Source organism: Molossus molossus, unplaced genomic scaffold (assembly GCF_014108415.1).
Source record: "Molossus molossus isolate mMolMol1 unplaced genomic scaffold, mMolMol1.p scaffold_m16_p_19, whole genome shotgun sequence".
NCBI classification, from domain to species: Eukaryota; Metazoa; Chordata; class Mammalia; order Chiroptera; family Molossidae; genus Molossus; species Molossus molossus.
In genome coordinates, this window is record NW_023425354.1 from 51,704,038 (window position 1) to 51,718,725 (window position 14,688).

Here is a 14,688-nt window from a genome sequence, read left to right on the forward strand (position 1 = left end):
AATACCTTTTATCTGTTTTGTGGGACCTTTAAATAAACGATGAGAAGAGCCACATATAAATAGTTTAAGAATCAAAGATATAGCCACAGTCAATAGGATAAATGTCTTTCTATGCGTGCGAGACAATTTCCCCACCAGGTTCAGGAAACTTCTCTACAATACTCTGATGTCAAACTTCTAAAGCCCACCCGGAGATGGAGAGCTCACTCCCTCTCTTGGTAGCCCACTCTATAGTAGGACATTTCTAAACAGGAGGTGGTTTTGTTGTATTAAGTGAAACCACACAAAATTGCCCTTTTGGGTAGATAAAATATAAGAGATTTTATAAGTTCAACCTGCCAGTTGAGCCAAACCGGTGGGGTGTGCTCCTGTGCCTTCGATCTGCCCCCAGGACCACACAGGCTCCCCAGGCACCTGACCGAGGCCCTGCGAACATTGAAAGACACAGCTCAGCCTTGCTTTGCGGTTCTCTTTACATGCCTAATTTCCTCAGTTGCTCCTGAGTCCATATTTCTTAGATTCCCCACCACCCTGTCCCCTTCTCCTGGATGTGCTGTAGATAAGTCAAAGGTCAAAGATCATATATTCATTCATTTAACAAATATTTCTGAACATCTGGGCTATTTCCAGTGACTGAAGATACAGGGGTACCTCCGGGGTGTTGACAACCTACTGAGAAAGATGGACAGAAAATAAAACAGTGATATAATGTAATGCCACGCAGTGTATTATTCCGGAGGGTGATAGAAGCTCTGAAGGAAGCTTGTGATGGGTCAGGGGGAGAGAGCAGGGGGCGGGTAGAGTGGAAATCGGGGACTCTTTCAATAGGGAAGTAAGAATAGGTCTAAGACTTTGAACTGAACCCCAAATAAATGTGTTGCCCATTGTGTGTCTGTTACATTAAATAATTCAATGTAAATATCCATGGTTATTGGTGACCAGAGTTTTTTCCAGAAAGTAGAACGATTAAATAAATATTTACCTGATGCCTATGATTTACCTGTTCGATTGGAGATGAAACACCTTAGTGACCACCCAAGACCATGCTTCAAGTAGCCCTGAGAAATAAAATACTGTTACAAAATTATAATCTAGTTTTCTGATGCAATCAAACATATCAAGATGCATCAGTCTTTTAAAATGGTTCGAGAGTATTTCCTAAATATTGAAATTGACATCCACAGAATTATGAAAAATGGGTACCCAAGTGACATTCCACAGCACAAATACGTTTCTCCTGTAGCACTGACATTTACTTAACATTTAAGTCGATTTCATTTAAGTCTAATTCATTTTTGTCTTCCTCCCAGTGTATCAAGTTAAAGGTATTTTAAAATAAAGACTGCCCCACTTCCCACTTTCGGTGGCAAGACCCCCGCTTCAGGGGCGTGTCTTTCCTTCCTTGGCTCTCTCCCCTTTGCTCCTCTCCCGCGTCAGCTGCTGGCTGACAGCATGCCTGAACACAGACGAGCGCCCAGGGGTCGTCAGGTGACTGCCCGAGGCTGCACACGCACCCTCCTGGCAACGTGGAGAAAGTCAGACTTCTCACCTCCTCCCAGTGCCTCTGTTACACTGCTGGGTGGGTGTCCCGGCACGAGCAAGGAGTCCGGCAGCCTTCTGCTGGTCCGAGGGGTCGACCCATAGCAGTGGCCTTTGGCAGCGGGAGTTTCCTGCAGGGGAAGCAGGCCCTGCTGGGTTTTCAGCGACACAACATCGTGTTCCCTCTTCTTGCTTCTCACACTCCTTCAGGGTAGGAGGCCCCCTCTCAGGGATCCACACCAAATGTTTGCCAAAGTCACACAAAGGCACCTGTTTCTCCCTCTTTCCTGTTGAACAGGTAGGCGCACAGATAGGAAGTTGTGATGGGAAGAATGTCTTGGTTTGGAGGTTTTGCGATTTCAGACCAGTATCCAGGAGAGATCAGCATATAGTCTGTCATGTTAGTTGTGTTCGGGAGGCTCCTGTCCTGTCCGAGGTGAAATGGCTTCCATGGGCCTAGGAGGGGCTCCTCCCCAAGGTTGCATTGTCCACCCGTCACTTAATTCTAAGCACGGCTGGGACACTGCCGTATCAACAACAGTGACAGTAGGGACATTGGTCCATCCTAGGCCCCCTCTGACTCATTTACTTCTCACTGTTATTAGGAAGAAACCCGACACACAGACGTCGAGCGACTCACTGTAACATAGCGGCTGCACGGTGCAGCGTGTCGCGTGTGTTTGGCACCCACAGATTTGTTTTCTTGGCCGCGGGTGCTGAGACTGTCGGTGTCCCTCTGATCTTGTCCTCGGGACCCTTGGGACAATCTGCTTTCCTGTCGATGTCCCCTGAGATAGCTGTCATTTGGGAACCAGATAACCTGGCCCATTGAAAATTGATTTAAAAAAAAAAATTGTGCCCTGGCCAGTTTGGCTCAGCGGTTAGAGCGTCGGCCTGCGGTCCGGAGAGACCCGGGTTCGGTTCCCGCTAAGGGCACGTACCTCGGTTGCAGTTTGTCCCCGGCCCTAGTTGGTCGTGCGGGTGGCAGCCACTCGATGTGTCCCTTCACGTCGATGTTTCTCTCTCTCTCTCCCTTCCTCTCTCTCCCTCCCACTCTATCTGTACAAAAAATGGAAAAATATCCTCGGGTAAGGATAAAAAAAAAAAAAAATTGGGAGTAAAACCACCAATCATGTAAATAATGTTATTATTATATGTTATTATTTATTAGAAAACACAGGTTGAAGCATAAAGTTGATCTTTGTGCGCGTGTGAATTTTATCTGTACTTTCTCTTTGCTTTGTTTTCGAGTTTAATCAAGAGTTATTTATACCAACCCAACCGAGTAATCAGGTTGCAACACAAGCCAGGCTGCACATTTTCCTAAGCAACCGCCACCCCCACATGCCGTCCAGCTCTTCCCAGACTCACGTGAGTGTATCCGCTGTTGTCATCATCGTCATCATCATTTCAACGCCTGTGCATTGTCCCTGCAGGACCTTCTGAGGACGACCTTGGACTTTCGCACGCTGGAGAAGCTCGAGTTCAGTGGCGTCCGAGGGAATGCCCTGAGTCAGCAGGTCCAGCAAGTGCACCACGAGTTTCAGGAGATGTACAGGGTCTTCTCAGAGTCCTCCTTTGACTGCCTGGATCTCCAAAGCATGGTAGGCTGGAAGGCCAACTCACACCTTCTCTCTTTCTCTGCTGCCTCCAGCCTGTAGGGTCTGGTGTTTACTTACATTTTCCCTGTTTCCTTCTGCTCTGTGGTCCCAGTGGTTTTCTGAAGGGAGTCCCCCTGCGAATTATTCTTTGTGTCAGGAGGAGGGACAGAGAGGGCCTTTTTCAACTGCTGATTGCTCCAGACTGATGGCATGATGCCAAGATACATAGGGATGATGGTGGGGGCGTGGCCTCCTGCGGCTCCCGGGGGCTTTGAGCAGCGACTGCTGCATGAAGACCAGGCGCACCTGGGCAGAGCCGGGCTGGCGCCTTGGGGCGGGTGGGCGCCAAGAGAAACCTCGTTTCTCTGATTTGACTCCGGTTTCCAAGGGAGCACTCAGGGATGAGGGAAAGGCCAGACGCGCACTTTCGTGATTGGGACACAGAGCCCAAGTCTTACCCAGCCCAGGAAAGCTGAGATCGGTGAGTGCAAGCCCACAGGAGACAAAAGGAAGGAAGGGGGCAAGACAGAAACAGGGAACAGAGTTCCCTGAGAGGGAATGGCTGATTACTGGAGAAGGAATTTTTAGAGTAAATGAGTGAAAAGGAAAAAAAAAATTAGAGGAGAAATCTGCTCTGAGCACCTTCAGATGTCGTGGGAGACCTTAGCAAACCCAGGGAAATGTTGCTTTCTAAACATTCTACCAGTCAAAAGCAGGATTGACAAAGAAGTGTACTACAAAGCAATCATTGTTATTACTTTAACTCTTTTTGTGAATTGCCCCTATAGGCTCTTCTGAAGACAACCATGTATTTTCTAAAACAAAACAAATGCTAAAGAAATTAAACAAAATCCTATGTGTAGGGAAACATACCATAATAATAACCATGTGAATATGGTTGGGTTTGGGAAGTAGAACTATACTATTTTTCTACATTACTTTGTCTTTTAATATGAATATGAATTATTATTATAAAGTAATAACAAATAATAAGTCCACAAATTAGAGATTTAACAAATCTGCCAGATAAAATATATTAATTGGGGCATATACTAATACTAAATTCATTGTTCAGCTGAAGTTTAAATTGAAATGCATATTCTACATTTTCAGCCGCTAAATTTGGCAGCCTTAGGAACAACGGCTAGGTGTTGTCTTAACCAATTAAAGTATACTGAAAGAAACAGTGTGTATTAGTTTAATTAGCTTACTTTCCTCCTTATGGCTAGATTAATTTGGTTACACTGGGAAAATAGGATTTAAACGGGGGAGAGGAAGGAAAACAGGAGGCATGATGGAGTAGCCCAGCATAATGGAGTAGCCCAGCATGATGGAGTAGCCCAGCATGATGGAGTAGCCCACTACTGGGGCTGTGACTGTTGAGGTGGCTTTTGGTGTGGCATGAGCTGGCACTGTGGGTAACAGAGTAGGGGCTTCAGAGGGAGGGAGAGGGGGCACAGAGACAGAGTGAAAGGGTGCCAACCTCACAATCTGACTCATTCTACCATTCTGTCTAGGAAAAAAACGCTGCAGTAATGGGGGTGACTCTCTACATGGGTAAAAATTAAGTCATGCCAAGGTGAATTTTGGAAAATGAAAATAAACCCTTGGTATAACTGACGCAAGGGCAAAGCTTAGTAGTAAAGAGCATAGTGGAACTGCCTTCGGCAAAATCATGTGTTTCTACATCTATGTGATTTCTTTTCAGGAGTTTGAAAATGCTGTCTCTAAATTTAACCAGAGAGTAGAGGATTTTGACCGAAGACTGGGGACTATCTTTATTCAAGCCTTTGACAGTGCACCTGACTTGGAGCACGCCTTTAAGGTTCGTACAAGTAGGGTGCAAGCCCCCCACCCCATGCTGGATTCTCCCCCCAACCCATCAGAGGAGGGTAGGGATACTCTTCCAATGGTTTTGTTCCTGCAGGTATTAATCATTCGTATTAGTCTAATAGAGAGGTATTGTGAGTGTCCTAGGGTAAGGAAGTCTGCAGAATTGGGTTTCTCAGGTCGGTTGCTACTGCTTTCTGAGAACATAATGATGTAAAAATACATTTCAAAAGAGTTTCTTCTGGAATTTTCTCCTTGGATCTTATCAGTAGGGTATCCACTAAAAGTGAAGAGTTCCACTGTAGTCACCACCCTGAGTCCACGGTTCTGCAGTGCCATGGCCATTTAACCACTGCTGTTGGGTTGACTCAAGCTAAGGCATACCACGTACCAGCATGGGTTAGAGCATTCAAGTACAAGAAGACTTATGCCCTTGCCCTGTGTTGCCCAGATTAGATGGTACCAAATGGAGAAGGTTTAGGATGACGAGTAGCTAACGGGCTACACAACTGAGAATTCTGAGTCGTGAGACATGAAGACATAGTAGAACATGACAGATCTTTTATAAACTATGAACAGACTTAATCTGTACAGCCTTCAGAATTAGAACCAGAATTAATGAGTCGAAATTACAAGGAGATGGATTTTTGCTCAATAGAGGAAAGACATTTCTATCAAAGCTATTTAAAGATGGCCCTGGCCAGTTTGACTCAGCGGTTAGAACGTTGGCCCAGAGAGTCCTGGGTTTGGTTTTCGCTAGGGGCACATACCAAAATGTAAACAATAAAAAAATAAAGATGGAATGAGCCCTGGCCGGTTTGGCTCAGAGTTTAGATCATCAGCCTGTGGACCAAAGAGTCACAGGTTTGATTCCAGTCAAGGGCACGTACCTGGGTTGCGGTTCAGTCCCCTGCCCTGGTTGGGGTTGTGTGGGAGGCAACCAATTGATGTTTCTCTCTCTCTCTCTGTCTGTCTTTCACCATGTCCCGCTCTATCTAAAGATAAATGAAAAAATATCCTCAGGTGAAGATTAAAAATAAATAAATAAACAAATAAATAAATAAAGATGGAATAGACTTCCTTGAGAAGTAGTTAAGTTTCTAGTCATAGACTGGAACATAGACTGGGATCCATGCTATTCAATATATATATATATGACCTCTAATTAATACCTGGCATTCCATAACTTACATAGAAAGACTATTTGGATTTCTCTCTCCAAGCATTTGAACTGATTCCAGAAATTAGTTCTCTCTGAAACTTTTTCTCACTCCCACTTTCAAATTTTAGCCTTCCAAATTCTCTCCAACATCTAGCCTACTTATCTTATTATTTTTTTCTTCTCCATCTTTGCCCTCCTTCTCTGTTTGAGGTCTTTTATTTAATGGTCTTTTTAATATAGATCAGCTTAACCTTTCTGACAACTTTCAGTTTTCTCTTTGTTTTACCCTTTTTCCAGAGTCTTATATCCCACAAGAGTCCAGGTGGTAATTTAGCAGACAGGAACCCTTCTTCTTTAGAAGCAGAGGGGATCAGGGGCAGACTATGAATATCCACCTGTTAATCACTGCTGATCCAGTTGCACAGTAACGATTGTTTGACCTTCTAATGATAGACATGAAAGAAAGTCGAGGAAACAAGATTGGTGCAGCCTCAGGAATATGGCGTCTGTGACTCGTTCCCCTTCTTTCTCTACTTCTTCTGCAGCTGCTGGACATAGCAGGTAACCTCCTGGAAAGACCACTGATAGCACAAGATGCATCTGATAAGTACCTGGTGCTCATCCAGATGTTCCACAAAGACCTGGACACAGTGAGGATACTCTATGATCAGCATGTCCAGGAGGAGGCAGAACTTGGTAGGCTGGTTGTGAGGGGATTTGATGGGGGGGTTCTCCTACCAAGGGGAGTGAAACGCAACCCTCTTGGCTTTGTTGGATGTCTGCTATGGGTCTATGATGTTCTCCAAGGAAAGCAAGGACAATCTTCTTGCTTGATAATCCAGACCACGCTAGCTGATTGTAGAGCTCACTGAACTGTGCATTTCCCCGTGTCTGGGCTGAGTGGCAGGACGGCCCAGAGCAGTGGAGGCAGTCAGACTGCCTCTGGGCAGCGCAGACCTTTGCGTAATAGATGGGTTGACCCTTGATCAGTGTTGCAGCACTGATTAATCTTCAACATACCTCATTGCCACAACGGATTTTTTTTTTCTCTTTCCTGATCCTTCCAGTGCCATAGCAACCATGCTTCTCAGGGAAGGGACCAGCAGGAGCCTGACACAGGGCGGTGCCAACCCCAGTGTGATAACTTCGTTTTTATTGCAATTCTTAGCCGCCCTGTCTTATCTGTGTGAAAGTCAAACACAGGTTCAGAGCAGCCTTACAAACATGTCTTGAGTCTTTGCTATATGCCGGACACATTTTGGGGCACACTATGCAGAGGCAGGCCAGGGTAAGGGGTAAACTAATTTATACTAAAAGGTGGTTCTTTAAGGAACATACCAGGTAGGAACAGAGTTACACGGTAGGACATAAGTAGTCCCTGACCTGAGTTATAAAGAACTGTAACAAAACAAGATAAACTGTGGCTGGGATATGCCAGGGAGAGTGTATGGAGCAAGTGATGTTGAGCTGAGCCCTGAAAAGTGGGAGATGGACAGCCAGGGAGAAGAAGCCAAGAGTTCCAACGAAAAGAGGAGAGTATGCGGTAGGTGGCCGTTGGGCCTGCCCGTAGCCAAACAAAGTGTAGCCAGGGAGATTCGGTCAGCCACAAAGTCCGGGGCAAGACTGGGAAGTGCTCTGAGTGCCATACTAAGGTATCTGGAATCCAATATTCAGAGAACAGAAAATTTCCCAATGTTTTAAAATCATCGAGTAGCGGGGCCACCGTATAACAGGTTTCATACTGAGGTCATTTAGAATGGCATCCACTTAGGACGTCATGCCCAGAAAATCTGTTGGCCTCGACTTTCCGTGGGACCACCCTCATGACATCCAGTTAGGTACGGAATTGGAAAATCAGACACCTTAGGGGCCACATTAGCTAGTGTTCTACCGCCGCGTATCAAGTGAGCGCCTAGAGGCTTACGCAACACCCGTCTGTGAGCCCACAGTTCTGAGGTCCGCAGCCCAGCTTGGGGTGCCTGGATTCTCCACTCGAGATGTCGGCTGGGCTCACTTCTCATCGGGAGGCTCTGGGGGCAAAATTCACTTCTGAGGGCATTTTTGTTGGTAGAATGCAGTTCCCCGTAACTACAGGACTGAGGTCTCTCTTTCCTGCTGGCTGTCAGCCGGAGGCCACGCCCACTCCCGGCCGTGTGGGAAGGCGGTGTAGTGGCCTCTGTCATCAAGCCAGTGATGACACACTGGATCCCCCCGTCCTTCAAGTCCCTTTCTTCCCCTCTGCCACCAGCCAGAGAAAGCAATCTGCTGTAAACGGCTCACCTCACTGAGTCAGCCCCCAGGATCAGCGCCTGTGGGCGTGTCACGTGGCATCACAGGAGTATATTTATCACGTTTGCAGCTCCCACCCACCCTGAAAGAGGAGAAGATGGTGAAGGGTGAGGGTCCGAGGATTCTGTGCACCACAGGCCCGTAGGGCATCGGGAAGTGGTGGTGTCCGCGACAGGCAGAGGGAGGGACCGCAAGGCAGCCCCGGCGGCTGGCGGACGTGTCGGCTGGTTTTCACCAGATCTTCCAGTTTTACCAAGGAAGCTGGAAACTGACTTCTTAAAAATAAAATTTCATAATTGTGAAATCTTGAGGACTCATTATAAGGAAACCAACACACTGTGTGGACTAAAGTAAGAAAATCTAGTCTTTTCTAACTCTGCTCAAGCACTTCATAACCCACACGGCCAGCCTCATGCATAATCTTATTGAATCCTCACCTCAGCCATTTTACAGATGGAAAACCTGAGGCCCAGAGAGATCACATTGTCTATTAAGGCAGTTTCTCAACCCTGACTGCCATTAGAATTGAAAGCTTTTATAAAATGCAAACGACCAAGTCCCACCCAGACCAATGAAATCAGAATGGTGAGGGCAGGGCCAGGCATCAGTGTTCTTCAGAGACCCCCCCCCCCAAAGTGATGCAGGTGTGCAGCCAGGCGGAAATCACCGATGTGAGGTGGGAAAGCCAGTGAGTGGCAGAGCTGGGCCGGCACCCTGTCCTCTGACTTTGTTCGATGCCCTCCCCAAGGTCACTGTTCCTCACTCCTTAGCAGGACTCAGGGGGCTCCCAGGAGCTCCCTCTCCATGTGAGCTCAGGGTGACTGCGTGTGGAGGCAGATGAGGGGACGTGGGCGAGCTGGCGGGAGGCGTTCCGGGCTGGGCGCTGGGCCCTTGCTCAGCCTGGCTGTGCTGTGCCCGCAGGGTTCTCGCCGGTGCACAAGAACATGCCCTGTGTGGCCGGCGGTCTTCGCTGGGCTCAGGAGCTGAGGCAGCGCATCCAGGGTCCCTTCGTCCGCTTCGGGCGCATCGCACATCCGTGAGTACCTCCCCCCCGAGAAGGGGCGTGTTTTGGGCCTCTCCTCCTGCTCTGGATTTTGACTGTTACAGAAGGTGCAATGCGCTTACCTAAGGCGTGAAATCCATCCTTATTTCTTTCCATTTTCAGCAACTGAGCAGCGTCTCAGTGCATTCGGGCACTATGAGAGAACACCATAGACCGGGTGGCTTATAGACAACGGCCATTCATTTCTCACAGTTCTGGAGGCTGGACGTCCGAGGTCAAGGTGCCGGCAGACTTGGTGTCCGGTGAGGGCCCCTCTGTGTGTCACAGCCGTCTTCTCGCTGTGTTGTCACGTGGCAGAGGACCCAGGGAGCTCTGTGCTCTGTTCTTCTGCGGCACTAATCCCACACGTGAGGGCTCTACTCTCGTGACCTGATCACCGGAAGGTCCCACCTCCTAATGCCACTGTGTTGGGGAAGTCAGCTTCAGCGTGAATTTGGGGGAGGGAATACCAACATTCCGTCCATAACGACCAGATATATCGGCCGAGCAGTGACAAGACATACATTTGAGCTGACCACTGGGCCCCTTGGTGTTAAATGAGGCTTGATGGACGTGAGGCTGACTCCTGCTCCACGAGATTCGTTTCTGGAGGACAAGGAGTCAGGGTTGTCAAGGTCTATGGAGTTCTCCCACGCGTCTCCCTCGGACACCATGTCTCTTTGCTACTGAGGCCACCGAAAGAGAAGGAGCCCAGAGTGTCCTAAAGCGTGGTGTGAGAGCGCCGGGTGCTTGTGAGAAGGCAGATTCCCGGCTCACCTCTGGGCGACTGAATCTGGTCTTGGGGCCGGGTGGTACCTGTGAGTCTGACACACAGGGTGGCCAGGTGTGGGACCACCGGCCTGCTTCACAGCTAATTCTGGAAGCCGAGCTGGTTAGAAGCATCTTGGCTGCTGGAAGTGAGGGAAGCTGTTTGTGACATCGTGTTCAGGATGCGGCCTGGGGGCGGGGGGGCAGTCTTTCTCTGACCCCTCTACCTAAGGACTGGTCTTGTTGAAAGCACTTGGGTTTGGCAAACACAACCGAAACAAAGGAACTGAGGTCTGGGCATTGGCATCGCAGCTATTTTTGAGCGGTAAAGGGCCTTAGAGAGCCTCTAAGGATGGCAAGACTGAATGCTTTCAGACAGGGGAAGGTGCTCACCATCACTAATCACGAGGGAGATGCCAATCTAAACCACACAAGAGAGCACGGCCCACCTGTGAGAATGGCCAAAAGCAAAAAGACAAGAAATGACAAGGATGTGGAGATAAGGTACCGTGCGCTGTTGGTGGGATTGTAAATTGGTGCAGTCACCATGGAAAACAGCATGGAGGTTACTCAAAGAATTAAAAATAGAATGACTGTATGATCCCAGCAATTCCACTTCTGGGTGTATATCCAAAGAAATGAAAGCGTAATGATGAAAAGATATCTGCACCCCCATGTTCACTGCAGCATTTTTTATAATAGCCAAGACATGGAAACAAACTCAGTGTTCACTGGGGGATGGAGGGATAAACAAAATGTGGCATAAACAAAATAATGGAATATTATTCGGCCATAAAGAAGGAAATCCAGCTTTTTGCAACATGGATGGAACTTAAAGCCATTCTACTAAATGAAATAAGTCAAAGACAAATACTGGATGATCTCACTTATACGTAGAATCTGAAAAAAAAATCAAGAAAAAGAGATAATATTTATGACTGTCTGGCTATCAGAGGCACGAGTGGAGGGTGGAGAAATGGGTGAAGGTTTTCAGAAGGCACAAACTTGTCATGGGATAAGAAAGGCTGGAGAGTAGTGTACAGCATGGTGGCTGTAGCTAGCAGTGCTGTGTGGTATATTTGAAAGCTGTTAAGTAAGCAGATCCAGAAGTTCTCATCGCAAGGGGGAAAAAAAAACACAATTCTTTCTCGCTCTCTTTTTTTTTATCTATATGAGATGATGGATGTTAACTCAACTGATTGCAGTAATCATTTCACAGTGTGTGGAAGTCGCTGTGCTGTACACCTTAGACTTAAACAGTGCTGTTGTCAATTGCATCTCAATACAACTGGAAAAAATTAAAAAGATTAAACACTTTCAGAGGCAAGGAAGACGACGCAGCAGCCGCATGGGGTCTGCAGGGAGCCTCCACACAGCACCCGGTGCTGCCGAGCGGAAAAGCAGACAATGTGGGAACTCTCCTGACTGTTACAGAGAAGCTGAAAACCTAGATTTTCTGTGAAATGCCTAACTTTAAAACTGAACAAGTATTTCGTTTTTCTTAAACTCCTCCCAGATCAAACATACGCACCTGTGGGTCAGGTCTGCCTAGTGGGTGATGGCTGTGCAGCCCCTGCTCTGGTCTGAGCAAGCTCTTTATTTTACAGATGAAAAAACGGAGGCAAGCCGAAACGAGGCGGCATGCCCGAAGTCCTAGAGAGAGCTAGGAAAGACCTGGAGGTCTGAGTCTCCTAGCTCCAAACCCAGAGTTTGGCCCAGAGTAAGCTGAGCCCTTATCTTCCCACACGTGTCCCCCAAGGTGGGAGGGAGAAGATACGTGAATGGGGTGGAAAGACCACTTCCAGGACTGCACTGCAGTAGCTGTCAGGGACCCCGTTTCCTGGGAGCAGGCTGAGGCATGTGCAGGAATTCACAGGGATGCTCCTGGGAAGAGCACCTGTGAAGGAGTGGGGACCGGGATGGACAAAGGGAGAACTGAGCAGTGGTTTAGTTGCAAGGAGGCCTCAGCTGATCCTGGGGGAATTCTGGCCCTGCAGGGTTACTGGACTTGCATGAGCTACTTGGTGGATGTAGGCACTGGGTGAGGTGCATGACCTTGGCGGTGCATGACCTTGGGAGGTGAGGTGGCTCTCTCTGGCTGAGGCTGTTCCCAGCGAGGGAGGCAGCCTTCCTTCACTCCTGGCTGGAGGTAGTTTAAGGGATGGGGAGGGCAGGAGGGCCTGGTCCTGACAGGGGGTCCGAATGGCAACCCACTGTGTCCTCTACAGTTTCCCATGGAACTTTCCAGTGGTTTGCAAAATGAATTCAAATTTGCATCGTGCCCTATAATGTCTATTTATTGGTTATTAAAAATGTTTTGGATTCCTCACCATGAAATGAAATAGAATCTGCAGGGAGTTTCATGGCTTATTCCTGTGACTTCTCAAAGCTTCTAGATGAGTGTCACAGGCCCGTGTGGGAAAGCGCTCTCTCCTGTGCGTGTCACTGGCCTGGAGACCCTGTGCGTGGGGGACGCCGGCAATGTTCGTGCTCACTCGCTCTGCTCAGCTCCTGCAGACTCAGCCTGTGGCTTCATTACGGAGTCGGTCCATCCCATGTTTAGTCTTCCTTTTTGCCTGCTGCCTTCGATTTTCCCCAACATTATTGTCTTTGTCCCTTCCAGCCTCCTTCTTGTCCGGATGTGAAACTGGCGCCGGGGTTGCGAGGCTCGCGGAAATCCCACGGCCGGTGGGGGGAGGGCTGGGCGTGAGCCCGCGCCTGGTGGGAAGCCGGTCCCACTTCTGGCTCCTTAGAGGCGCCTGCTTATTGGCCACACAAGGGGACTGAGCGGCTGGAAATCCCGAGCTTCCTCTGCGGGCGCGAGGGCTTAGCTGGAAGCTCAGGGGATTTGTGCAGAAACCCTGTGTTGGTTTAAAGAGCAAACGGGTTTTAAAGGATCTTTGCAATAAGCTGCCTCCTTTCGCTGTCAGAACAAACGGAAAGGGACCCTCCCACACAGCGCGCAGGTTTCTGAAGAGTGTAGATGTTTGGCCCGCGTTTCCCAGGCCCTGGGCTCTCATTCTGTGCTACAAAGTGTCAAACAGGAGCAGGGGCGAGGGCTCTGCTCACGGTCCCCTGCGGTCTGCGTCGCTCCCGTGGGCGCCTCTGAGTGTGTCTGGGCGTGTGGGCGCGCGTGTATGTGATGTGTGGCCCGCGTATGTGCACACATCGAGGGGCGGGAGATGTGGGTGGGAACTTCATGTAAAAAACATGTCAAAGAGCATCAGGCTTTCTAATATGTCCTAGATGGATTTCAGAGAAGGGAAAAAACAACCCTGTGTGTGTGTGTAAACATTGTTATATAGTTTTTGTTACAATGTATAAAGTCATACATAGTTTTTTTCATATATATAAAAACTATGGCACCAAAATTTGTGTGTGTGTGTCTCAATTTACCTTTTATTCAGGTTTTTGAAGGACTTAATTTACCTGCGCTTGACTGGCTGGATTAGGGTGAAGGGTCTGCGGAGCCACGTGGGAAAGGTCCCGCTGTCCCTGTCACTGTGGGCTGCCTGCATTTCAGGAAGTGCAGGTGCCCTCTAGTGGCCGGTGGCGGATGTTCAGGAAGCAGAAGGCCGGCTCCTTCAGGGGCATTTGGAAACCAGCCCAGGAAGCTAGCTCTTCAACCGCTTCTTTATAGGCTGCAGTTTGTTAATCCGATCATTATTTTGACTTCTAATTTGATGCCACTTTTCTTCTCTTTTGTATGGATAGTTGCATGGAGTCTGCCGAAGGAAAGCGAATGATCCAAAAATATGAAGATACGCTCTCATTGCTGGAAAAGTAAGCAGCTTCTGGGATTGGGTTGTTCTGCAGATTGCATGGCCCCACAGTGCCCTTTGCAGTTCTGTGTTGGAGCAGACTCCTCAGTGGCAGGGAAGTGTTACTCTGTGTTTTATGTTATAGCCACATTATCTGCGAGCACAGTGCTTCTGGGTCACACACACAGGGTCTCTGGGAATGCAGCTCCGGTCTGGAAACAGACACTTTTCCAGGGACCTGTTGTTGGGAGCATGAGCTCGGCAGAGCTGGAGTGGGGCAGCCCTCATGGCCCTCGAGATCAGTGCCACGGAAAATCCCAGCAGCTGCTCACTAAGCAGAATGCAAGAGTTCATGTGGCACAAAGGAAAAATAAGTTTAAAAAATGTTTCCTGTTTCTTTTCACAGAGAAAGCATAAGAATGAAAATGTTACATGGGTTCATAGTTGGTCCAGCTTTAAAGCTGCAGTAAGTTTTGGGGTTGCAGGGTCGAGTGCCCACACTGTTACCAAATCCGATACTGTCACTACACCCCCGGAACGGAGAGCTCTTCAGGTCCTCACGTCTGCTTCCCGGGACAGGAAGGGCCCGCCCTGGCCTTTGCTTCTGTCTCCAGCCTCGGCCGGCACCCCTCAGCCTCGGGTGTTCCCAGCACACAGCAGGCGGTTTCTCACCTCCACCCGTTGGCCAAGCTGTGG

General features: G+C 48.5%; 1 protein-coding gene across 2 annotated transcripts in view; it reads left to right on the forward strand.

Annotated features, from left to right (window-relative positions):
- The window catches only part of DNAH9 (dynein axonemal heavy chain 9), a 354,158-nt gene that overhangs the window by 24,343 nt on the left and 315,127 nt on the right, over positions 1-14,688 (forward strand). For both annotated transcript variants that reach the window (XM_036268293.1, XM_036268294.1), the window contains exons 7-11: positions 2,976-3,143; positions 4,849-4,965; positions 6,678-6,828; positions 9,343-9,457; positions 13,946-14,014. In XM_036268293.1, the coding sequence (XP_036124186.1) occupies positions 2,976-3,143; positions 4,849-4,965; positions 6,678-6,828; positions 9,343-9,457; positions 13,946-14,014 (620 nt within the window). The remainder of the gene's footprint in view (positions 1-2,975; positions 3,144-4,848; positions 4,966-6,677; positions 6,829-9,342; positions 9,458-13,945; positions 14,015-14,688) is intronic.